A 25,824-nucleotide genomic window follows, 5' to 3' on the forward strand; every position below is an offset into this window, starting at 1 on the left:
GAATACCAAAATGACGTCGTTTTGGCCATTAGAGAGATTCAGGAGAAAGAATTTCGAGAGACAAATCATTTTCCTTTTTAAAAATCATAATAAAATAAAATAAAATAAAAAATTTAAATCATGATCTAAAAATTTAAAATGAAAAACACAACTCTCAAGGCAAATCATTATTTTAAAACTAAACACTCATGATTTTTTAGTCTTTTTTTTTATAATTATCAAATGACCTAAAAACGTTGACGTGCGTATACTAGACGAAATGACGAAAGGGGTCTCATTCAGTGAGTTGCCATTGCCAAGAACCTTCTTGTTCTCTCTCTACCACTCACTTCTAGCAGAATATAACTAACTGTGTGAGATTACACGAGGAATTCGCTAAAGCAACGAAGCAGAGAGAGACTGAGAGAAGAAAGAGGAGAGAGAGACAGAGAAGGAGAAAGAAGAGCAGAACAAGGTAATTTGATTCCCATTTCCATTTGTATGTCTCTTTCTTGATGATGAATGTGTGATTTGAGATATACACACACACACATATGATTTGAGATATACACACATATATAATTTGCATTATTGGGTTACCTAAAAGCTCGGCTGAGCAACGCCACTGATCCTTCGACGCATAAATAATAAATTCCGAGTCAATCTATCTGACTCACCCTAAGACTTTCCAAGAAACTTGGATTTATTACCGCCATTAGGGTTGGTTTGGAAGGTGAGTTGGGTTTTTGATTTTTGACTATTTTAATCTGTAGTTAAAAATATTCGAAAAAGGCTTTTTTGACTTTTTGAGATAAAAAGAGTATATAATAATGTGTTATTTTATATTATTAAATTAAAATTTTATTTATTTATTTTTTTTTTGGCTGTTAAAATAGCCCAACCCTGCTTCCCAAACAAAGCCTTATTTCTACAACTTTCTTTTCTGCTGTTTTATCGTGTAATTCTTGCATTACTTTTTACAATTTTTTTTTTACAGTTTTGATAATTGTTATATGATTGTGCACAAGGATGGATCTAAAGGTGTAGATGGGGCGACTGCACTCTAAAATTAAAAAGTATCATATATTATATTAAAAAATTTAAAATAATTAAAAATTATAAGGATTTGCTCCTGAATCCATCCCTCATTGTACATTTCTTACTCCGGCTGTTTAGTTTTTCTTCTTTTTTTATTTTTTTATTTTTATGGATAACCAAATAAAATTCTCTTTTTTCTCTTAAATTGTTGATCTATTTTTACTATTTCAAGATATCTCAAAAATTTGTTTGTATGTTTAATTTATTTATTTTTGAATAATTTTGAAGAATTTATCAATAAGAACTAATGAAGATCTTTTAATTTGTTAAAAAAAAAAAAATTTATCAAAATATATTATTTATTGACTCGATTAAATGGCATTAATGCTGAAGATGGGGTAACAATTTGGGACAAAAGGAGTACTTTTATTTTATTTTATGGATAACCAAATAATTTTTCTAATTTTACTTTTACAATTATCTATTCATTTTATTTTTCTGGGTAAAACTACACAAACATGACTGTTTAAAGTATATTACTTATTTTATTTTGGTCCCCAATCTTCAATTTGTCTCATTTGCATCCTTAATTCAATATAGTCTCATCCCTTGTTAAATTTCACAAATGCTAAATGTGAGACTGAGGTAAGCATATTAAATATATTTTTTACACAACAGTTAAGGATGGGACTACATTGAATCAATGAATGAAATATAGGGATGCAATTGATACAAATTTAGAAGTATTAGTGATATGAATGTTTTTTTAAAGTGGTGGTGGAGGTATGGAGTTGAAGATAAAGCCTTGTGGAAGGAAGTAGTTTGCAGCAAATATGGGAGATCTGGAGGTGGGTGGTGGCCTAATGTGGGGGGAGCAGGCAATGTGTCTCCCATATGGCAGGGTATTATAAGTATTGCTCAGGATTACCCTCAAATGCTTGATTTTTACTTGGATAATGCAAAATTAAAGGTTGGGAATGGGGAAAGAATTCATTTCTGGACTGATAAGTGGTGTAATAATAGTAGGCTCGGTGAGGAGTTCCCAAGACTGTTTAGTCTATCAGAGGAGGAGGGTTCTCTGTTGCAGTACAGTCAGAGCAGAGGGAGTTCAGTGGAATGGAATCCGGTGTTTAGAAGAGGGCTGCGAGCTTGGGAGGAGGAAGAGGTTAACAGATTGCATGAGTGGTTGAATGTAGTACCTATAATCAGAGGGCATATGGATGACTGCTTGAGGTGGGATTTAGATCCATCAGGGCAGTTTTCAGTGGCATCAGTATGGAGATGGTTTCAAGTAGCCATGGGACCAAATCTGTGTATTACTAAAGGGCTGTGGCAGAATATGGCACCTCAGGTTAGCTTGGAAGGGAAGAGTGAAAACCTCAGATTTTCTGCATAGAATTGGGGTGTTGGATGATAATGCTAGCACACTGTTTGTCTTTTGCAGAGGGAAAACTGAAAATGTAAACCATGTTCTCTTACATTGCCCACTGATATGGAGAGTTTGGTCTGGAATTTTGAGGTGTTGGGATATGTGTTGGGTAATTCCTGGTTCTATTGAAGCCTTGCTACAATGGTGGGCAGGTGTTTCTTTTAAGAAAAAGGAACCGAGTGTTTGGAAGATTGTGCCATTAGTATTACTGCGGTCAATTTGGAAATTGAGGAATCATATTATGTTTAATGGTGGTCATCCTAATTTTGCTGACTTGGAGGATATTGTGAAGACAAGGATAGCTTTTTGGGTTAAGAGTAGTCTAGTAGGATTGCAGTACACAGTGCATGATTTTGTTTTCAATCTTAAACAGGTCAGATTTTGTTTGGGTGGGAGTAGTTAGGTGATTGGTTTATTGTATTAGTTTTGTGTGTTTTGTATTGTTTGGTTGGTCACTCACCAACTTGGTGGTGTGCTAGCATATGATTGTTCTTGCTTGGTGGTACCAACATAGTTGGGATTGCAAAGTTTAGCTATGATGCTTTTGCTCTCACTTTCTTTATTGATGTGTATCACTTGTATTGTTCATGTTTTTTCATCAATAAAGTTCCCTTTTGCCGATCAAAAAAAAAAAATTGATACAAATTGAATATTAAGAAACAAAATTAAATAAGTAGTGTACTTTAGGAATCATTTGTGTAATTCACCTATTCCACTTCATTTTCTTTTTCTATTTTTAACTTTCACTTTCTTTTTCCTTCACAAATCTACCATCCAAACACAACAATAATGTGATTTTAAAAAATTAGTCACCCTCGCCCTACCGATGTTGGCATAAGCAACAACATCAATAGCATGGTTCTAAATAACAATATCTGTATCAGTGATACGGTTATATATCGAATAATATTGGATAACACTACATTAGCCGATGTATCGATATGATATCAATATCAAAAGTCCAAAACCTCGATTCATATCGGTTAATACAGGTACAATACGTATTTAAAACCACCTCATTTTCTTGTAATGTAGAAAACCAAATTTATGAGCATTTTCAATCTATAATACCGTGTATTCCTTTCTTCTCAACTGATACAACACGTATTTTTCTTATGAGTTCAACTCTCCCTAGGGGGAGTTGAATTAAGGGGGCAAACACTTGGTACTTTGCAAAGGGTGGGAATCTAACAACTGACAATTGACTTTTACCGATTAAAAAAAAAAAGCCTATGTTCTATACATTTATGCATTTGCATTTGTACATTCTCAATTCCAAGCAGTAACCCCATATTAGCTACAAAGGATTCTCTCTCTCTCCCTCTCCAAATCATAATTTACCTTTCATTTCTTAAGTACCTCAGGTTATGTGTATTGTGATAGAATAGTCTGCAGAATTTTTTTCCCCCATACAGCTAATCAGGATCAACTTCACAGGAACAAAGTATCATGGCTTGGCATCCATACAAATTAAAGAGGAAATGGGATGAATGGAATCTCCGTGTAACTGTTCTTGTCAGTCTCTTCTTTCAGATAGTGTTGATTTTCCGTGCACCATCACGAAAACGTACAGGAGGAAGAATTGTAACCTTGACGATCTGGGCAGCGTATCTTCTTGCGGATTGGATTGCAGCCTTTGCTGTTGGACTCATCTCCAATGGCCAAGGTAATGGCTGTGACGTGCATCCCTTAAACGAAGACCTTGCTGCCTTTTGGGCTCCGTTTCTTTTGCTTCACCTTGGTGGCCCGGATACAATCACCGCCTTCTCACTTGAAGATAATGAGCTTTGGATTCGACACTTGCTTGGCCTTCTCATCCAGCTTGCTGCAGTAGCTTATGTCTTCTCACAATCAATCCCTAATAAACTTTGGATCCCGACAGTCCTCATGATTTTCGCTGGATTGGTTAAGTATGTTGAGCGCACACGTGCTTTATATATGGCCTGCTTGGGTAATTTTAAGGCTTCTATGCTTCCACCGCCTGACGCTGGACCAAACTATGCTCAACTCATGGAGGAATACTCATCAAATAAAGAGGCCCAGGTCCCAGTTAGGATTGTAATCACAAAAGAACCCGAGAAAGGATCCAGGAACACAGATGAAGAGAAAAACTTGCAGACTGAAAAGATCGAGGAGATTGACGTGGTGAAAGAGGGGTACAATTTCTTTAACACTTTCAAGGGGCTCATTGTTGACCACATGTTTAGCTTCCACGAGCGCCGTGTGAGTCGAAAGTTCTTTTTTGAAAGGAATCCGATAGATGCTTTCAGTGTAATGGAGGTGGAGCTCAATTTCATGTATGATGTGCTCTTCACTAAGACTGGCGCGGTGCATGGTAAGATAGGGTACTCTTTTCGCGTCATTTGCTCTGTTTTGATAGTGGTTTCCTTTTGCCTCTTTGCATCATTTCATAAACATGGATTCCACCAGTTTGACATCGCTGTCACCTACACTCTGCTTGTTGGTGCTGTTGTCTTGGACCTCATAGCACACGTCAAGCTCATCTTCTCCGACTGGACTGTGGTTAAGCTTAATAATTCCATTAAGCTCAAGTGTTCCAAGGCGGCCACAAAAATTGTTTATGCAATCCGGAAAGGACTTTCATTTGATAAAAAATGGCGGTGGTCTAAATCTGTCTCGCAGCTCAGTTTGATAAATTACTGCCTGAACAAACGGTTCAAATGGATTGACACAGCAGCTGACCATATCGGACTCAAAGATTTCCTTGATGAGTTGCGATACAAAGAATACAAATCTGTGGAGAAGGATAAACTAAGAGAAATCATTTTTGAGCAGTTGAAGGACAAGGCTGCCAAAGCAGAAGATTCAAAAATTGCCAAGGAGATATTTTCAGCAAGGGGTAATTGGGTTCTCTCGCAACACTTGTGTCCTCACGCCGAAATCTTAGCGAGTGTGAGTGAGGAAGTTGAATATGATGAAAGCCTTTTGCTGTGGCATGTTGCTACTGAACTCTGCTATTTTACTGGAGAGACTGACCCAAATTGCGATGAAGATACTAAAAATAAGCGTGAAATTTGTAAGATCCTCTCAGAATATATGTTGTATCTTCTGGTGATGAGGCCCACAATGATGTCAGCAGTATTGGGTATAGGACAAATCAGATTTCAGGACACTTGTGCGGAAGCCAAAAAGTTCTTTCAAAAGGGGCAATCGAGTACCTCATTATTAAAGCGAAGAGGGAAAGAAGTGTGTGATGCGTTACTTGGGGTAGATACTGTTGTTAAACCCATTAAAGTGAAGGGGGATAGAAGCAAATCATTGTTATTTGATGCTTGCATGCTTGCAAAGGATTTGAACAAGTTGAAATTTGAGAACAGGTGGAAGATAATGAGTGAAGTGTGGGTGGAATTGTTGTCCTATGCCGCGAGTCATATCAGACCAAATGGTCATGCCCAGCAGCTCAGCAAAGGTGGGGAGCTTATTACTTTTGTTTGGTTACTGATGGCACATTTTGGTTTGGGAGATCAGTTCCGGATTGAGGCTGGACATGCTAGAGCCAAACTTATTGTGAACAAGTGATTGAGAAAGTTTAAAAAAAAAAAAAAAAAAACTGAGCAATAATGATAAATTTCATAGGTTATTTGTATGATTTTCATATTCTCTGATCTTTTTCAGTGTGTTTAAGTTGAATAGTAACTGTATTCTCATTGAGAAGTGAATTTATTTTGTAATTGTTAAGCATATTACTATCGATCTTGTTAAAATAAAAAGTCTATTGTTGTAAGGTATCTTTTACTTTTTACTGTACACTCAGATTTACTATAAGAGACCTATTATGGAGGTGGAGGGCTGAGCTCGTTTGGCCAAGTTTTGGAGCCGGAGATTTGGAAGTGTTTATTATATTATTCAGCTACAGTTGTGGTGTGAGAGTCTGATAGTGTTATGAAGTGATTGAGTTGGGAAGTTCAAAGCTCTATGATGCTTTATTATGCATAGTCTATTTGTTTTCCTTCTTTTTGTAGACCCCCCATATATCTTTATGTTATTTGTGTTTAATTTATTTCTCTTTATTGTTTTTGGTGATTAGAATCATTCAATTTCAATATAACACTAACATTGCTCATTTAACTTGGCTAATTTTAAAAAGTTATATATTATTATAAAAATGTATGTTGTAAAAAATATAAAACAATTTTCAACTTTGGTAACTAATCATTAACAGAAACACTTCTATTATTACCAATGGAAAGAAAACCCACCCAAAAATGCCTCCAGATAAGAAATGGATACTAATCTCAGATAGGGGTCGTGTTCTTTAACGTCTTCCTTTTGTGACTAACGACCTAACCGCAAGAAATAACTACTAGATACCCGCTTCTTAGAGAGAGAACCAAGTCGAGACTTTTAGAGAGAGAACAGACTTCCCCCATGTCCCTCTCCATATATATACACTACCTGAGACGCTTGTAGTTCTCTGTTACTCCAAATCTTTCGAAGAATAAAATGGAATATGATCCGAATCACCGATCAGAGCAACGAAATGATCGAGCTTTCCAGAAGCTCTTCAATGACAAATCGCAATTCATGGCTGCTCAAGGTTACTTTGACGATGCCGACAAGGCCAGACTCAGAGGTGTTCTTGTTACTATCATCGACAAGGTATGTATATACCACCGCAAAATCTATCTCCATATTCATATGTTTTTTTGTTGAATCATCGATCTTTGATGCATTTGCTTCATCGATCTTTGCATGAAATATATTAATTTTTAGTGCACCAAATATATGTTGGAGGTCACCCCATGTGAAAGGGGTGATCCTTATTTCTTCTTCTAGATAGTTCAACAATGAAGGCTGGCTCAAGTCAAGGAGCAGGCAAAAATGAAGAAAGAATGAGCTTCCTCTTGCCATTTCTGACTTCCACCTGGTGGAAGTCTTGGTGGGTTTGTCCTTCTCTCTTTCTCATCCTTGTGTATAAATAGAGACGGGAGGGAAATGATGTATTGTATCAGAAATTTGAGAGAGAGAGCTGTGAGTTGAGTGAGAGTTTTATCTTCTCCTCTGTTTTTGTATTGTGCTCCATTTTAGTGAAACTCTCATTTCTGTCCGTGGCCGTAAGCATTGGGCCGAACCACGTAAATATTGTATTCTCTGTGTGTGAGATTATTTTCTAGGTGTGTTTGATCCTAACAATATATTCTTCAGTCCTCCCCCTACATGGAAAAGAGTGGTCTTGGGAATTTTTTTTAAAAAACGTATATATTTGTACCTGCTTTCTGTTTTTATTTCATAGCATAATGTTGTGAAATTTATTTCAGGTCATGTACGAAGTACAGGTTGAGGCATCGATATCCTCGTGGAGAATCTTATCTGGATGTAATCCAAAGGTGAAGTCTTACTTTTAAATAAATAATAATAAGGTATCAATTTGTTTCTAACTATTCCAGTAAAATTAACTGTATTACTAATTGTAAGCTAGAGCCTGTTATCATTGAGCCTGAACGACAGCGTGCCCCTGTTGTGGTGATATCTCACCAGGTCATGCATAATGTCACGTTGCTTCTCTTTTTTATTAGGACATGAGGTCAGGATATGTGAACTAATTTTGTTGTTTCCTTTCATTTTTTGTTATTTTTGTAGGCGGTATTGAGAGCATTATATTCTTATTTTGCTGATAGGCCTTTGAAAGAAGTTCCACATAATGAGGTAACTCCGGAATATTAGAGAACTAAAGAATTTTCTTGAATATCTATTATTTAGCTGCATTTTTCTCCACACTTTTATGAGGATATTTTAGTTCCATTTCCAATTACACCATTGAGCAAATTGCTTGGGATTTGGATTTTGAGTTGTTGATTGGGCAATTAAATATATTAATTCTTACTAAATTAGTGATGCAATATTCAGATGCCACTTCACACAATTATAGAGATACAAATGGGGCTTACTGGTGTCCAAGAGAAAAGATGCAAACTCGTGGATTGAGCTTTTCTTTGGACTGTAAGTTGCAAACTCAAATTGCCATGACAATGCTCCTTTGTTTTTATATAACTTCAATAACAAGGTGTAACAATGACAGGTATGTGTAACTTGTATGGAGCTTCGGATACTGAATGCTCTAGAATGGAAAATGCGATCCTTGAATGCGATATGCTTCATCGATTACTTCTACCCTTTCTTTAAACTTGGACATCCACAACCAATTCAGGGCTTCACTCGTCCACACATTGCACAGGCCATTATCACAGTTCAACGGGATAAATTTACTATGATTACTATTTTATTCAAGTTAGTTGATAATTTGTTTGGTTTCCAAGAAAAGCAAAGACATTGAAAATTATGATGGATATATATTTGGGTTCAACTAAACAAGAATTGTGAAATCAAAAATTTAAAATTTTCCTTTTCATTTTCTTGCCAACTAATCAATGATTTGTTCTCTGTAATTTGATTACAGATATCAGTTTCACAAGCCTCAAGCGGTCAATAATTACAGCATCGTTAATTCTGAGTGCTTCATTGCAGGCTTTTCCCGCGCAATTCCTTCAACGAACAAAAGCGGTCCTCCATTGCCACTACATCGATAAGGTAATAGAGTAATCGACAATATAAATTCTATTGCCACTACAAAAGCGGTCGTCACTTGCCACTTGTTTGGCTGATGAGAAAACAAAGAGCGGAAGAAAGAAAATAAAATTTAAAAAAAAAACTGTGAATTTTGTTGTAATGTATACCAATTAATTTAACAAACACAGAATTCTCTTAAGAACTCATGATTTATAAATTTAATTTTCCTTGGGTTTCTCAGCAGCCAATCAGATAAATTAAAATACGATTTTTTTTTTTTTGAAACGTCTAAATTGCATATTAATTGTGGGTATTGTGGTGGTTAGGATGCCTTGTTGCTGATCATTCTCTCTCTAAAATGCGAGGCTCTCTACCCTAGGGCAGCTTTCTTGGGTTTATCCCAGATTTTCTTCCTTTTCAAGACTTTTCTTCGGCCCTAGAAATCTCCTTTTCCCTTTTCTTGAAGACTCCCCCTCCTTCCAGTTTTATTTCCTTTCTTGTGTATCTTGTCTCTAAGCTGCTTACTCCTTTTCACCTCTCTCTTTCCTCATATTTCTTTCTGCTCTGGGTGCTCGGGGATGGACGGAATGTCACAAAACCACCACGGTTTGGATTCGATTTCTCTTGCAGATAGTGATGAAATCAGTGAAGCAGTGTCTCATCGGTGTTTAATCGGAAAGATCCTAGCTCCTAAGCAACTCAACAAGCAAGCTGTCTTAACCATCATTCATGGTGCTTGGAAGGCGAGAGCCCCTTTTTCGGTTTCACCATGGAACGACAACTTATTCCTGTTCCATTTTGATGATGTTGAGGACCGTAGATGGGTTTTACAAGAGGCACCATGGTCCATTATGGGAAACCTAATGATTTTACAGCCCCTGTAGAAGGGCACACCGGCGACAGATATGGAATTCAAATGGAGCCCTTTCTGGGTTCAGATTCATAGCCTTCCGCTGGAGAAAATGACAAAAACTAATGGTGAGATTATTGGGAGAAGGATTGGTCGACTTCTCAGAGTTGAAGCTCATTGTGAGGGTCTGCTATTGTACAGAAGTTTTCTTCGCGTCAGGGTGGAAATCGATGTTACCCAGCCTCTTCCCCGAGGGTTTCGGCTACACCACGACTACCCTGACCAAGCAAATACTCCTGAGACTTGGATAAATTTTATGTTTGAGAAATTATCAAACTATTGTTTTGACTGTGGGCGAATAGGCCATGACAGACGAGTGTGCAAATTTGTAACCAAAGAGGTAGGATCTACATCTGGCTATGGCTCAGAGTTGCGCACTGGAATAGCTCGGAGCACAGGGCTGCCAGCGGAACATTACCGTAAACAAGTCGATAATATGGAGGCCAGAATCCAGCCGTTGCTAAATCGTTCCAAAGAGCTCCCTCTACAGACGGCAACTATGGCGGTGTGTGAGATAGGGCGGGTGAAAAATGTTGGGAAAACAACAAACATTTCAGCACAAGGTACGACTGAACAGTTGGCAGAACATGCCCCTAAGGGTGTAGCGGCGATCGTGGGGGTATTGAAGGCCACAAAGGATAAGGAGGATATTCTTCCTCTCTCTCCAAGTTGTAGTCAGTTTGTTGAGCTGGGTCCTCTTAAGGCTTTGGTTTTAGGGCCAGGAATTGGGAGTACGACGGTTGGGGAGGGGGAGGTTAATTCACTTGGCCCCCAGGCTTCTGCTGGGCCCCACTATTTCATAACTGAGCCGCAAGAAAATTCAGTGAACTCAGCCCTTGGGCCAAAGTTAGCTTCTCACGTTCCTAGCCCACTTGGTATTAAAGAGTTAAGCCCCTTCTCTAGCCCACCTCGCTTGGACCTTAAGAATTTAGTTTTGGATGAGTGCATGTCCACTGTTTTTAACAATCTGTCTTTGAAACGCAAGGCCTATCAGGATGTTGTTTTAGGTAGATAGACTAAATTGCTCAAAGGGACTAAGATTCAAAACACACCAGGTAACGCTGCGACCTCCACTATGACACCACCTCGCAAATCCCATACAACTCGTAATTCCACTAGCAGAGGTAGAGGTAAAAAGGGAGAAGGCAAGGGAAAACCAGTTGAGGTTAGTGACTTATTTGATGTTACAGTAGTTATAGATCCTACATTTCTGGATGGGACAGAGGGAAGGTCTGTGCTGGGATTTTCTGCTTTGGAGATTGATGATATTTGCACACAAGTACCTAGCACGTATCCATCTGAAACTGTTAATACAGAAGTTGAATGGGCTTTGGTGGCTAGCCCCAAACAGCCACTTTCGCCATGCTGATTATAAGCTAGAACTGTCAGGGGTTGGGGCGACCTCTGATAGTTCAGATCCTCAGAGGGTTGGTTGCAACCCATCGTCCCAAAGTGGTGTTCCTCATGGAGACGAAAAATAAATCGGTATTCTTGAATCGGATACGCAGACGACTTCAGTTTACCCACAAGTTTTATGTAGAACCAGAGGGCCTTTCAGGGGGATTATCTCTATAGTGGATGGCAGACTTGCAACTGGATGTAAGATTCAAATCGAGTCATATGATCAAGGCAATCATTTCTTCGTCCACATTTTCTACTAGTTGGGCTGCTACTTTTCTGTATGCTCCTCCTAACCGTGCTCACCGTCGGGTTTTTTGGGAACAATTTCAGTGCATAGCAGGACAAAATGAGTATCCTTGGGTTTGTATCGGCGATTTCAACGAAATTAGGCTGATAGAAGAAAAAGAGGGTGGGGCTGAATGTCGCATGAGTTAGCTTCAGTTTTTTTCAAAATTACTGTCTGACTGTGCCTTAATGGATTTGGAGTTCAAAGGGGCACCCTTTACTTGGACAAATAATCAAAGAGGGGAAGGTAATGTCCGGGAACGTCTGGATAGGGCAGTTGCTACTGTTGATTGGAGGGCCTTATTTCCATATGCTCAAGTCTTTCATGAAATTCAATTCGGATCTGATCATTGTCCTTTGGTTCTAAATTGTTGTGTTCCTCTAAAGAAAATCCCCAGGATGTTTAAATTTGAATCAATGTGGTCCACCAGTCCCTCCTGTGTGGATGTGATAAATCTGAAATGGGGCGTCAGCCAGGGTGGTTCTCCTATGTTTCAATTAGTCAAAAAACCTCAAGCTTGTCGGGATGGGCTCAGAGTTTGGAGCAAGGAACATTTTGGGAATAATAAAATTCAGATCACCCGTCTCTAGTCGGAGTTGGCTGCTCTTCAAATCCTACCTGTTTCCAATGATATTTTGAATATTCAGAGTATAATTAAATCTGATTTGGAACTGTTGCTAGCTTGGGAAGAAATGTATTTACATCAACGGTCGCATGTTCGATGGCTAAATTATGGGGATAAGAACTCCAGTTTTTTCCACGCGTCCATGATTCAACGGAGGCAAAGAAATCAAATTCTTCAGCTTCAATCCGAGGATGGGTCTTGGTTAAATAATGATATGGAGATTGATCATCATATGCAGGATTACTTCACACACCTCTTTACCAGTGTTGGGAATCGGAACATGGGGGAAGCTTTATTAGTGGTTGAGCCGTTAGTCACAGCAGATATGAACCGTGTTTTGATAGCTCCGGTGTGTGATGCCGAAATTCGAACAGCAGTGTTTCAATTGGGTGCACTCAAAGCTCCTGGGCCTGATGGATTTCCAGGTTTTTTCTACCAAACTTATTGGCAGGAAGTTGGTGAGCATGTTTGTTTAGCCGTGAAGAGCTTTTTCCTGGGAGGTCATTTGCTAAAAGAATTAAACCAGACAAATCTGGTTCTAATCCCAAAAGTGGCCCACCCAGTCAATATCACGCAATTTCGGCCCATTAGTCTTTGTAATTTCAGTATAAAAATCATGACCAAGATTCTTGCAAATCGATTGAAGAATATTCTTAAGGACCTCATCTCTCCAAATCAATCTGTCTTTGTTCCCGGGCGCTTGATTCAAGATAATATCCTTGTGGCTCATGAGGCCTTTCATTCTTTGAAGCTTAAGAAGAGTGGAAAGTTGGGAAATATGGCAATCAAACTCGATTTCAACAAAGCCTATGACCGCATCGAGTGGGACTTTTTATATGAAGTTTTACAGAAATTGGGTTTCCATCCTACTTGGATCCAATGGATTATGGAATGTGTGACTACGGTAACTTTCTCTATTGTTGTAAATGGTGAAAAAAGAGCCTCCTTCATTCCAACACGTGGGCTACGACAAGGGGACCCCCTGTCCCCTTATTTATTTATTTTGGTTGCGGATGTGTTCTCCAATCTCATTTCTCGCAGTCTCTGGGCCCAACAGATTACCGGCTTGAAGATCACACGACATTGCCCCACTCTCTCCCACTTATTTTTTGCCGATGATATTCTCATTTTTCTAAAAGCGGAGACCTCAGAATGTTAGCATGTGCTGAATCTTATTCGGATTTATTGCGAAGCATCGGGACAAGTGGTTAATTTCGATAAGTCAAGTATGCAATTCTCTTCTAATACTCCTCCAGCCATTTGTAGTTCAATTTGTAACCTTTCAAGTCTCAAAAGGTCTCAACCTGATGCAAGATATCTTGGTTTGCCTTCCTTTTGGGGGCGATCAAAAGCGGAAGCTTTTGAGTATATCCTTGAAAAGGTTTTCTCTAAATTGCATTGTTGGAAGCAAAAATTGTGGTCCAAGCTATCCCTGCTTATGCAATGGCTTGTTTTGCCTTTCCAAAGAAGTTTTGTGCTAAATTAAATTCCTACGTCAGCAATTTCTGGTGGGGGGGAGATCCAGAGGGAAAAGGGGTCCATTGGATTGGCTAGGGAATCATGGGTATGTCAAAACTAGATGGTGGGCTGGGTTTCCGAGATCTCAATACTTTTAATCTGGCTCTTTTGGCTCGGCAATGGTGGCGCTTGATGAAATATCCTCACTGATTTTGTGCGCGAATTTTGAACGGCATCTATTTCCCCCACTCAAATTTTATGCAAGCTACAAAAGGTCGTCGGGTGTCATGGGCTTGGGAAAGTATTCTTCAAGGTCGGAACATTCTACAGCAAGGTGTTCGTTGGCAAGTGAATAGTGGTTTTGATGTCCAATTTTGGGAAGACAGATGGATTCCTTCAATTCCAGGTTTTAAAGTGACCTCCCCAAAACCTGAAAGCACTGATATTCAGAAGGTATTGGATGCTATAGATCCCCTATCCAAGAGATGGAAGGAAAGCTCTCTTCGGTGTTGTATTTCTGAAGCAGAAATTGAGGCCATAAGCTCCATTCCTATCACCTTAGAAGCAAAAGCAAATTCTCTTATTTGGCATTTTGAACTGAACGACAAATATTTGGTGAAGTCGGGTTATAATGTGGCAAGGCCAGAGGCGTGTAGTAAGTGTAGACACCCCATTTTTGACCGACCTTAAGACTCAGACGTCACCAGTTGAGCACTCGGTGATTTTGCATATCGTGCTCGTTCAGAAGTTGCAGAGTCCTGGCTGCGAGCCCTGCCTCCGGACTTCCGAACCCTCTTCTGTGCCTTGCCTCGGTTTGCGAACCAGACTCGGTTTTCTCTGTTTCTTTTCCTGAGGGGAGGGAGAGGTCCTGTAGACCATCTCTTAGTGGCCGTGGGCTACATTTTGTGGCCGCGGGCCATTTTGCCCATTTCGGAGTCCGGTTCCCGATTTTCGGAGCCGTCAGGCCGTGTGCCTCGGTTCGGGACCGCTTAACCATCTCCTATCACTCCAATTTTTGGCATGCCTCCTATTTACTCCCTTCTGAGGGACACTGGGGTCTGAGAAACCCACTTCGTGGCCGAATGCCACTTTCAGTGCTTAACAGCCCATTTTCGGGACCCCGAACTGCGTGTTTTGGCCCCCGAGCATTCGTTTTGCATCGGTTTTTGTTCATTTTTGGCAGGTACCTCTGTTTTATCACCACGAAGGCCGTAGAAGGGTGGGAGGCCAGCAATTATCTTGGCAACCAGTTACGTTCCATTTCCGCCCTCCGACACCCGTTTTTCGCACTTCCGGGCCAATGTTGAACACCTTGGAGCCATTTTCTTCAAACCCAAACCACATATTTGTGATGTACACACATGGGAGGACCCTAAAAGTTCATGGCTGGCCACTAATGTTTCTTGACCCTTTTGAACCCCTCTTTCCGAGCCAATGTTGAACACCCTTGGGCCACTTTCTTGAACTTTGAACCACATATTTGTGTTGTACACACATGGGAGGAACCTAAAAGTTCATGGCCGGCCATTAATTCTATTTGAACCTTTTGAACCCCTCCTCAAAATGGCTTGTTCTCTCTCCTGTTTTAGAGTTTCCAAATTCGAACCACAGGATTGTGAAGAGGGGACCTGGGAGGCCACCAATATGTGGTGGCCGGCCACTAAAGTCACTTGGCCTTTTTGACCCCTAGCCGGCCGGCTAGGGGTGGTGGCCGGCCGGCCACCTGCAACAAAAATACCTGGCCGGCCTGCTTCCTCACTGTGTGTACTTTACAGCTGTACAGCTGTTTTCCCCAGAAAATATCTATATCCGGGGGATATTTTGTGGGGGAACAAGAGCCTCAATTCCCTCCACTTTGGCCTAAGGTTTTCTCTCCCTCTCTTGCATAGATTGCTGGCCTTCCAACTCAAGCAAGAGGGTTAGAAGGATTGGTTGGAGCATATACATACATATCACCCCATTTCCTTCAAGTTTTGGGCTCCATTTCTTCATCATCTTCAAGCTCTACCACCACCCCTCCATTCCAGCAGCAAGGGGAGGAATTCCAGCAGCTTAAAGTCATCAAAGTTGGTCCAAGAAGCAACAAAAGCATTGGTCTTCAAGGGTGAGTAGCATTTCCCCCTTTTTGGTCCATTTCTTGCACCTTTTGTAAGCCATACATGCTTATTGATTTGAGCTCCAACAAAAACTGAAAAGGTCATTTTTTTGAGCTCATTTTCTTGTTTCATTAAGGGCTCAACCCGGTTTGAGCCCTCCATATTGCACTTGCTTCAATATCCTCCTTGAATGCCATTTTCTTGCATGCTTTGGCAGCCTATCATGCTTCTGTTTTTGGTCTTTTTACAGGCCTAGAAATAGTCTTATTTTGACCTTCTTGACATGTTTCATTAAGGGTCTTTGGCCGTTTGTGGAATATTTTGTATACTTTGTGTTATAGCCTCTTTTGAGCCTCATTTTGCATTGCATTTCTAGCATGTTTGTATACTGTTTTGGAGTTTTTACAGTTCTGTAAATAGTCATATTTTTGGTCCCTCTTCAATGTTCTAGAAGGGAATTTTTCAGTTTGGGCTTTGCATATACCACTTGCCTCTTTGGCCACCTTTTGGCCCTTTTTCTTGCATGGGAGTGCAGCCATACCTGTGTTTGTTTTTGGGGTTTTTACAGTTCTGGGAAACATCATATTTTGGGCCCCTCTTCAACTTTGTTGAAGGGCCCTAACCTATTTGGAGTTAGCAGCTATGAGTTGCTTCATAATCTCATGTTTAGGGCCATTTTTGCATGCCATTGTTGCCCTATCCTTGCTTGCTGTTTAGCCATGATTTGTACTGGTAAAATGCTTATCTTGGGGCTGCCTTGCTTCTGTCTTTTCATTCCATGTACGAATTATGCATGCTTTGTATAGCTGTAGTTCATTCTATGTGCCTAATTTTGCATTTCGGGAGAGATTCCACGCATCGGGTGTGTTTTCGCCTCATTTCGGGACTGTTTTCCCCCACTTTTCATTGCTGAAATCCATTAACATGTTTGCATGCCATTTTAGTCATATTGCATTGCATATGCCATTGCCTCGGTTTGCGTGCCCATGTGCACGCATTTCGAGGCACTTCATTTTCATCCATCGGCCTCTTATGTGAGTGCGGCTGAGGCTCTCTCATGTTAGTATAAGTCCATGTTGCATTCTATATGCCATTTTAGTCATATTGCATTGCATATGCCATTGCCTCGGTTTGCGTGCCCGTGTGCACGCATTTCGAGGCACTTCATTTTCATCCATCGGCCTCTTATGTGAGTGCGGCTGAGGTTCTCTCATGTTAGTATAAGTCCATGTTGCATTCTATATGCCATTTTAGTCATATTGCATTGCATATGCCATTGCCTCGGTTTGCGTGCCCGTGTGCACGCATTTTGAGGCACTTCATTTTCATCTATCGGCCTCTTATGTGAGTGCGGCTGAGGCTCTCTCATGTTAGTATAAGTCCATGTTGCATTCTATATGCCATTTTAGTCATATTGCATTGCATATGCCATTGCCTCGTGTGCACGCATTTCGAGGCACTTCATTTTCATCTATCGGCCTCTTATGTGAGTGCAGCTGAGACTCTCTCATGTTAGTATAAGTCCATGTTGCATTCTATATGCCATTTTTGCCATATTGCATTGCATATTCCATTGCCTCGGTTTGTGTGCCCGTGTGCACGCATTTCGAGGCACTTCTTTTTCATCATCCGGCCTCTTATATGAGTGTGGCTGAGGCTCTCTCATATTGGTGTAAGCCCATTATTGCATTGCATATGCCATTGCCTCGATTTGCGTGCCCGTGTGCACGCGTTTCGAGGCACTTCATTTTCATCCATCGGCCTCTTATGTGAGTGTGGCTGAGGCTCTCTCATGTTAGTGTAAGCCCATATCATATTTCCATGTCATTTGCATTGCGTATGTCATTTTCTCGGTTTGCGTGCCGGTGTGCACGCATTTCGAGGCATCTCATTTTTACAGCATAGTGCATACTAGGTTGTATCTTAGATCGCATTCAGTCATTTTTCTCGGTTTGCGTGCCCGTGTGCACGCATTTCGAGATATCTCATTTTCATAGCATTGTGCATGCTAGGCTGCATCTTAGTTGCATTCATGCATATCATGCATATTGCATCGTGTTCGGGATAGGAGTTAGCCCGGGCACGGGAAACGAGGTATGTTCCGTACTCCGAGTAACGGAACGTATCTCAATTCCCCAGTCACCGACACTCCGGATCATCCATGATGGAGTTAGGTCTTGTTGTGTTTTCATGTGCATTCATCACATATTAAATTGTGCAATTCGACTCCTCTGCCATCATGCATCGATATGCGTGATTGGTGGCACGAGGATCGAGGCATGCATATATCTGTGAAAATACATTGCTATGCCCCTTTCCTGCTATCTGTTGCAGCAAAATGAAGAATCAGCAACTTCCGGAGTTTGGCACGCTTTCCAAGAATAACTGCTAAACAGAGGCTGATTGGGGCATCCCGGTGATTTCCGCGCAAGGCAGCCCAAATGTACATCATCCATCAGAAGCAAGGCAGTCCCTGGCTTGCATGCCAGTTTTACAGTTTTCTTAGTTAATTTGTTAATTAATTAGGAATTTGTATATTATTCGGACTGTAATATTTGGACTGTAATATTCTTTTATTTGGGACTGTATTATTTATTCGGACCCTCTGCGCGAGGGCATAATTGTAATAAGTGTGCGTGAGTGTGATGTATGTCTTCCAACCCCACGTCTTTCTTCCCTTTTATTTATCTGCTTATGATGGTTAGATTAGGGCATATTTCAATTAGCATACAGTATGACAGCATGTTTGCATCATTCATCTGTATTGCATGCACCGGGCTCGGCGCATCATACTAACTGCATTGTACTTTCAATTCCAAATTGAATACATGATAGTTGTAGCATTTCATATGCCATCTTAGAATAGCCGAGCTTGCTATAGTTTGCATTTTTGCATGTGTTGCATTAGGCATTTCTGTATACTTAGGGTCATGCATGATTTCTAATGTAGTCTCTTTTTTGGCTTGGAGTACCCGGTGAGCTTTATGCTTTAGCATCCTTGCATGCGTGTGAGTGAATGCCATAATAGCATGCTTACCATGAGGCTATTTGCTTGTGTGATATAACTGCCTGAATGCCTGTGGGTGAAGGTTGGGTTGTTTAAATTGGAACAAATCATTGACTGTGAGTTTTAAGCCCACTAGATAGTGGCAAAACCATCTTTTCTAAGCCCACCCAAGGGTGGCAAAATCTGTATTTTAAGCCTACTTGCGAGTAGCAAACCATCTTTCAAAAACAAACATGAAATGTTTTGTTTCAATTCGGGCGACCCAGTCTATACTTATATGCTGTGTGCATCACATAGTAACCTAGGCTAATAACCGGAATAAGGACACACAAAGTTTTCAAAAATTGATATCATGGTTAGTAGAGGCCGATCTTTGATCGGGCGAGCGGGGGTGCTCACGAAGTGACCTTCCCCAATGGTACCCAAGTTCCCGAGCCGAGGCAACTTTGGTGATGACGGACACGTGGCCTTTGGCACCGAGTCAGGGTTTCCTAAATTTCCCATTAAAAAAAAAACATTTAGGTGGCGACTCTGTATCTGGCAAAGCAGTCCATGTTTGGCACTTCTTTCAAAAAATCTGTTTTTCTCAAAACGATTTGCCGAATTTGGACTCTTTGGTTCAGACTTAGAACCGTGACAAATTTGAGAGTCCTGAGCTGTAGTGACCCCAATATGAACAGAACGGGAGCTCGTTCCTCCCGGGGCGTTCGGGGACGTCTACAGTAAGCTCTCTCAACCTCCTCAGTCTTCTTTTCACCCTTCAAGAAAGTTGTGGAAATTGATTTGGGCCCTCAAAATCCCTCCAAAGCTAAGACACTTTTGGTGGCGTGTGTGCAAGAATGTGCTCACAACAAAGGAGAATCTTTTTCGCAGGAAATATGCGGGGACTTGGCTTTGCCTAATCTGTCAAAAATACCCTGAGACAATTGAACATCTTTTATTCGGTTGTGAATGGGTTAGAGCTGTCCGGTTTGGCAGTGACCTAAAATTTAATATTGAAGGTGGTCCAAACCTCTCGGTCCTCAAATGGTCGAGTGATTTGTTGGACAATTTTGAGTCATCAAAGGAGTGGAACAGTTTTTTCAGTCTAATTGTTTGGATCGGGTGGTTTATTTGGAAAGACCGAAACAATTTTGTTTTCAAACATATTGAGATAGCGCCCTTCTCGACTTTGTTTAGAGCTCGAACGGCAAAATTGGAGTTCGATAAGGCAGCTTGTAGAGATGATATGCCAATTCAAAATGAGGGGGGCTCTTTGCAGAGAAATATAATTTGGCAAGCCCCAAATCCGGGGACTTACAAGATCAACTATGATGTGGCAATTAAAAAAGGCTCTTCAGAAGCTTCTGTTGCTATTCTGTTGAGAGATTCAGGAGGTAGATTGATAGATGGTCTTACTCAATCTTGGAGAGTTTCATCTTCCCTTCAAGGAGAAGCTTTAGCTTGCAAGTGTGCTTGTCAATTGGCACAAGCCCGCAACCTGAATATGGTGGAGATCGAAGGGGATAACAAGATTGTAATCTTCTTGTGTGTTTCTGAAACTGATCCGCCTTGGAATTGTAATGTGATAATCGGTGACATCAAGAGCTTGGCTGCGCATGGAAATTTGGCCTTCAGTTGGAAGCCTCGAACAGCAAATCAAGCAGCTCATTGGGTGGCCCAAGCTTCTCTTCACGGAGTACTTCCACTTGATTGGGTTCCAAATCCACTTTATGCTCTAGCTTTGCTGCTGCAAGAGCATTGAGTTTTGTTGCTTTCTGCTTGTTTGTCTTTGTTTATCTATTTTCCTAGTTCAAAAAAAAAAAGGATGCCTTGTTGCTGTGCATGGAAGCGATTGGAATTGAGGTCCTTGAAGATGTTAAGGAAATGAAGGAATTGAAATGAAGGAATTGACTAAAATTGAGGAAGCAATAAAATAAGAGGAATCAAAGAAAATCGACCTATCAAACAAAACGGAGAAAGGGGAGGAAATTAAGAACAAATCAAAGGTTAAAGAAAATGAGGAACCTGAACTGAAGAAGCCAGAAGCACAGGAGAGTAGGAAAGCAGCGAGCGAAGAAGACGATGAGATCAACAAAGAAGAGGAGGATGAGATTATTGTGATGAATTTTGAACTCAACTGGCCAGTTGCTCAACTTGAGGGAGACCTGATCATCCCCGACCCGAAACCCAACCCGAGAACTACTTGCTAATTGGATTTTATGCAATGTGTGACCTCCCTTTTGATCTTTTCATATGTAAGCTAAAAACTACTTTCCTTTAATGTAGCAGTTGATCAGTAATGCATGAAATAAAAGAATTTTTTTATATGATATTTCATAAAATTTTATTAATTAGTAATTAACTTGTAATTGGACATAAGATAAAGTTAAATCATTATAATAATTGAAGTACTAAAAATGGTAGTTTTTTTAATAGCGCCAAATGAGGTAATTTGGCTAAAACTAATGTCAAAAAAAAAAAAATCAATTGAGCTGACTAATACTATTTATGGAATTATGATTTTCTCTATTATATTTCTATAATGAAGAATTTTGATTTTATCATTCAACGGTGAATATAATAATATTTTTTCAAACAAAACACGAAATTTGAAAACTTGCCCAAAACGAACTCCCGCATGAAATCAAAAATCACACTTTAATAATTTTGTTTTAAGAGTTTTGTTAATAAATGAACAAAGTTAACAACACACTTTAAATTGAATGGTCCGATCAACTCTTTTTTTTTTTTTTTTCTACATGAATAATATACTCAACGACAACTCTTATAAAATGGACAGTCTGAATTATCGAGATAGACCTAAAATGAGCTCACGGAAGACAAATTACACTATAAATAGAGTAGACAAAAGTCTTTCTTTTAAAATTGTCATTGCCATATCATTTAACTTTTCAAATATAAAATTATGAATAGATTTTCTATTATATATATATATATATATATATATATATCCCTTATAAATTTTACTATTAACTAATAACAAGACACTTCTGCTATCACAATTTATAGAAAGAAAACACACCCAAATGCATCCAGATAGGAAAAAAGGAAGGATATTATTAACAACTAATGAATAACCATATATCGGGTACGGGTACGGGTCGGGTTATTTGAAATATGGAATAGAGTCAACTCGCTTGACCAACGCCACGCCATACATCACGTAACAGCTAGAGAGCAAAGAGCTTCATCATCCAATCACCGACTTCCTTTATGATTAACGGCCTAACCGTAACAACTCATATATATAAATAATATAAATAAACCCTGAGAGACCCCTATAGTTCTCTTCAGTTTCTATCTCTCTCACTCCAAAGCCTCTGGAAAAAAAAAAATGGATTACGATCCAACGCACCCATTTCTTCAACGAAATGATGAAGCTTTCAAGAAGTTCTTCAATGTCGAATCTGAATTCATGGCTGCTCAAGGTTACTCTGATAACGCGGAAAAGGCCATTACCCGAAGCATCGTCCTTACTCTCATCGAAATGGTACTCTATATATATATATATATATCTCTCTCTTTACATTCATATGCTTTTTTGTTAAATCATCGATTGTTGATGCATTTCTTGGTATGAATTACAGCTCTCAAAAGGTACCGATTATGATGCATTTGTTCCCTACCTCGCTGTGAATTACCTTGATCGATTCTTGTCGAGGAAAAGCCATTTACCAGTTAAAATCTATGACTTCAATCTTTTTGATTTGATTTTTGATATGTTTTTCGATTAATTTTGAATCGATTTTCAATTCTTGGTCTAGGCTCTAGAAAGAAATCCTCGCAAGAACACAAAGCTCTTTGCAATTTGTTGTTTTACACTTGCTTCGAAGATGAGGAACAGGGACTTCTCTGTTCCTAATTTCTTGGTAAATACTAAATTTCTCTCTCTCTCTTTCTCTCTGTCTCTAATGTTAGGTTTATGTTGAATAGGCTAAACGCAAACTTACGACCAGTGTCAATCCGCTCTTGTTTTTGGTGATGGAGCTTCGTATACTCACCACACTGGAATGGCGAATGCGATCCTTGACTGCGATAAACTTCATGGTATACTTCTATCCTTTCTTCAAACTGAGGCATCCGCAGCCAATTCGAGGCTTCACTCGTCGAGACATTTCACAGTCCATTTTGAGCGTTCAAGGGGGTAAATTTACCTACAAGACTATTTTCTACTTATAATTTGTTTGGTTACCAAGAAAATAAATTAAAGCAAAGATAGTCATATATTTTGGCTCGATTACGGTAGAACCATGATACTAGAATTTTTACATTTTACATTTTCCTTTTTCAATTTCTTTCTTTTTCTTGACAACTAAACAGAGTTTCAAACAACAACTAATCAGTTCTTCTTTGTAATTTGATTGTAGATATTAAATTCACACAGTTCAAGCCATCAATAATCGCCGCATCAGCAGTTCTCAGTGCTTCATTTGAGGCGTTTCCAGCGCAAATCCTTCAACGTGCAGAGGCATTCCTCCGTTGCCAGTACATTGATAAGGTAATAGAATAGTCGGCAGCAGAATTCTATCACTCGCCATGTGCTTGGCTGATGAGAAAACAGAGGAAATGAAAAGAAAAAAAACTCCAACTTGTGTATTTTGTTACAGAATATAGTAAAGAATTTATAGTTCTTAATTTTAATTTTCTTTCTTTGCATTCATTTTCCATCAGTTTCTCTGCAGCCAATTGGTGAAATTAAAATATGAAGTTATGTTTTTTTTCGGTTGTATGTGTCTGAATTGAATTTTATTTTTGGGTAATGTGGTTGTAGGATGCCTTGTTGCTGTGCATGGAAGCGATGGGAATTGAGGTCCAGGCTATGGAGGGACTCAAGGAAGCAGTAAAACTTGATGAAGCAAACAAAATTGAAGAAGAGGAAGCAAGTAAAATGAGGGAAGCAAAAAGAATGGAGGAAATCAAGGCACTTAGGGAACAAGGGAAAAAATTTGCAGAAGATATGAAAATTGTGGAAGCCAAGAAAAAAGAGGAAGCAAGGAAAAAAGAGGAAGCCAAGAAGGAAAAGAAAGAGGAGGATAAGAACATGGGGAAGAGAGTAGAGTATGCGAAAAAAATTGTGGAAGACAGGAAAGCAGACAAAGCGAAGGGTGTTAAAGAAGACACAGGCACGGCGAAGAGATTTATTGAAGATTTATTAATTAAGGAAGCACATAAAATGGTGAAAGCTGCAAAAATAGAAGAAGAAAGGAAAATTGAGGAAGCCAAGAAAGAAGAGGAAGCAAAGAAAATTGAGGAAGCCAGGAAAAGAGAAGAAGCAAAGAAAATTGAAGAAGCAATCAAGAAAAGAGATGAAGCAAGGAAAATTGAGGAAGCCAAGTTGAAGAGAGCAGGAGTAACAATACTTTCGCAAGGAAGGAAAATAGACGAAGCCAAGAAAAGTGAGGAAGAAGCAAGTGTGGGAGGGACAAAAATGGAGGAAGCAAAGAAAAGTGAGGAAGCAGTCAAGAAAAGTGATGAAGCAAGGAAAATTGAGGAAGCCATTGTGGGAGGCATAAAATTTGAGGAAGGACAGAAAATGGAGGAAGCCCAGAACAGTGAGGAAGTGAAGGATATTAAAGACAAAGGGAAGAAAGTTTTGAGAGGGATAAAAATTGAGGAAGGAAAGAAAACTGCAGAAATGAAGAAAGTCGAGGAAGCAAAGGATTTTAAGAACAAAGGGAAGGGTAAAGTAGACGAGGGACCTGACTCGGAGGAGCTTGAATTGAGGAAGAGTAGGAAAGCAGCAAAGTGGCACAGAAAGCGGAATAAAGGAAGAAGTAAGGTACAGGGATTACACACAATTGAAGAATGGCAGAGATTAGAGGTAGAAGATGACAAGAGTAGCGAAGAAGAGGAGTTTGTGATGAATTTTGAACTTAAATGGCCAGTTGCTGAGCTTGAGGGGGACATGAATTTCCCCGAGCCTATACCTTTACCTATACCTATACCCATACCTGAGGGTAGTAGGGATCGTAGGGGGCGTCGGGCCATCACACGTCAACCCACACCTGCTACCGCTGCTGCTGCACATCAGGCCATGGCTGCTGCTGCTGCTGCACCTCAACCCACGGCTGCTGGTGCTTCTGCACCTGGTGCTGGTCAACCCAAGTGCTGCTCCGTTCTGTAGAGAGAGAGAGACATCCATGGTACATTTTTGTTGAACTTTTTAGTATGATAGTGGCAAAACATAAGTATGAAGTTTGAGACTGGAATTTGGATTGAAATTGATTAAATAGGCATTCATTTGCGTTTCTCTTTGATGTTTGATTTTGAGTATGCATTGCCTAATATCACTAAATCTGTTTTAGATTATGCTTATTTGTGCTAGTTCAATGTTGATTGGCATACGTGATGCATAAGATGGAGATTGGTGGAGGACATTGTAGTTTTAGCTAAAATAGCTAGTTAAGAATTACATTTCCTATTTTAACTAGGCATTTCTTCATACAGATATCCTGCAATGCTCTATTTTATCTTTAATCCTTCAAATTTGTTTTCCTCCTCCATCCCACAATACCATCAAGATCATCTAACAATGACAATGATATCACTGATTTCTGTATATATAGAGCCTTCATATGAACATTATGAACAAACCCAGCAAGAAAATCTGCTTCAATTCTTAAACTGAAACTGCTACTATGATCAAACATCCCCAATTGGCATGCCTCAACTTCAACAAATCTGAGAAGTGAAAACTCTACATAGTTCAAGAGCTTCCAATAACTTAGACAATCCGAAAACCACAAGCAAAGAACTCCTTAGATCTTACCTTCACTAAAGCCATAGAATCAAAAAAAGCTAAGAAACTACCTAATTTTGACATTAAACAGCACTGCAAATGATTTTAATAGAAAAGGCCTAGATTGTCAAAAAAGAAATTCACAAAAATTCATGTTATGAATTAACCCCATGGCCATGGACTGCATCTTGAATCGTTCCTAAGAGTAAATAACATTAAAGGATACATTATTAGGTTGTTAATCAACAACTCACAAGCAAGTATTTTAGTTATCGGATAAGGGGAAAGATTAGAACACAAGATCTATTTGTTTGGATACCATATT

At 39.6% G+C, this 25,824-nt stretch overlaps 3 protein-coding genes across 6 annotated transcripts; all 3 read left to right on the forward strand.

The window, feature by feature from the left end:
- The first annotated feature begins 224 nt into the window (after positions 1-224).
- LOC114262145 (uncharacterized) lies at positions 225-6,195 on the forward strand. 4 transcript variants are annotated; one of them, XM_082884295.1, is made up of 3 exons: positions 226-454; positions 3,884-5,994; positions 6,044-6,195. In XM_082884295.1, the coding sequence occupies exon 2, from the start codon at positions 3,896-3,898 to the stop codon at positions 5,984-5,986; it is 2,091 nt and encodes a 696-aa protein (XP_082740421.1). In that variant the 5' UTR covers positions 226-454; positions 3,884-3,895; the 3' UTR covers positions 5,987-5,994; positions 6,044-6,195. The 4 variants fall into 4 exon arrangements, with proteins under 4 accessions (XP_082740424.1, XP_082740423.1, XP_082740421.1 ...); XM_082884298.1 differs by having other exon boundaries at positions 225-454; positions 3,842-6,195; XM_082884297.1 differs by having other exon boundaries at positions 225-454; positions 3,862-6,195.
- Positions 6,196-22,046: 15,851 nt separating this feature from the next.
- On the forward strand, positions 22,047-22,689 carry LOC145798335 (putative cyclin-D6-1). Its single transcript, XM_082885859.1, has 3 exons — positions 22,047-22,250; positions 22,348-22,437; positions 22,525-22,689. The coding sequence occupies exons 1-3, from the start codon at positions 22,095-22,097 to the stop codon at positions 22,687-22,689; spliced, it is 411 nt and encodes a 136-aa protein (XP_082741985.1). The 5' UTR covers positions 22,047-22,094.
- LOC114262163 (uncharacterized) lies at positions 22,611-25,014 on the forward strand. The gene is made up of 3 exons (XM_028202523.2): positions 22,611-22,904; positions 23,128-23,258; positions 23,532-25,014. The coding sequence occupies exons 1-3, from the start codon at positions 22,742-22,744 to the stop codon at positions 24,882-24,884; spliced, it is 1,647 nt and encodes a 548-aa protein (XP_028058324.2). The 5' UTR covers positions 22,611-22,741; the 3' UTR covers positions 24,885-25,014.
- The last annotated feature ends 810 nt before the right edge of the window (positions 25,015-25,824 follow it).

The sequence above is a fragment of the Camellia sinensis genome, chromosome 8 (assembly GCF_055761805.1).
Source record: "Camellia sinensis isolate YWXY chromosome 8, ASM5576180v1, whole genome shotgun sequence".
Classification (NCBI taxonomy): domain Eukaryota; kingdom Viridiplantae; phylum Streptophyta; class Magnoliopsida; order Ericales; family Theaceae; genus Camellia; species Camellia sinensis.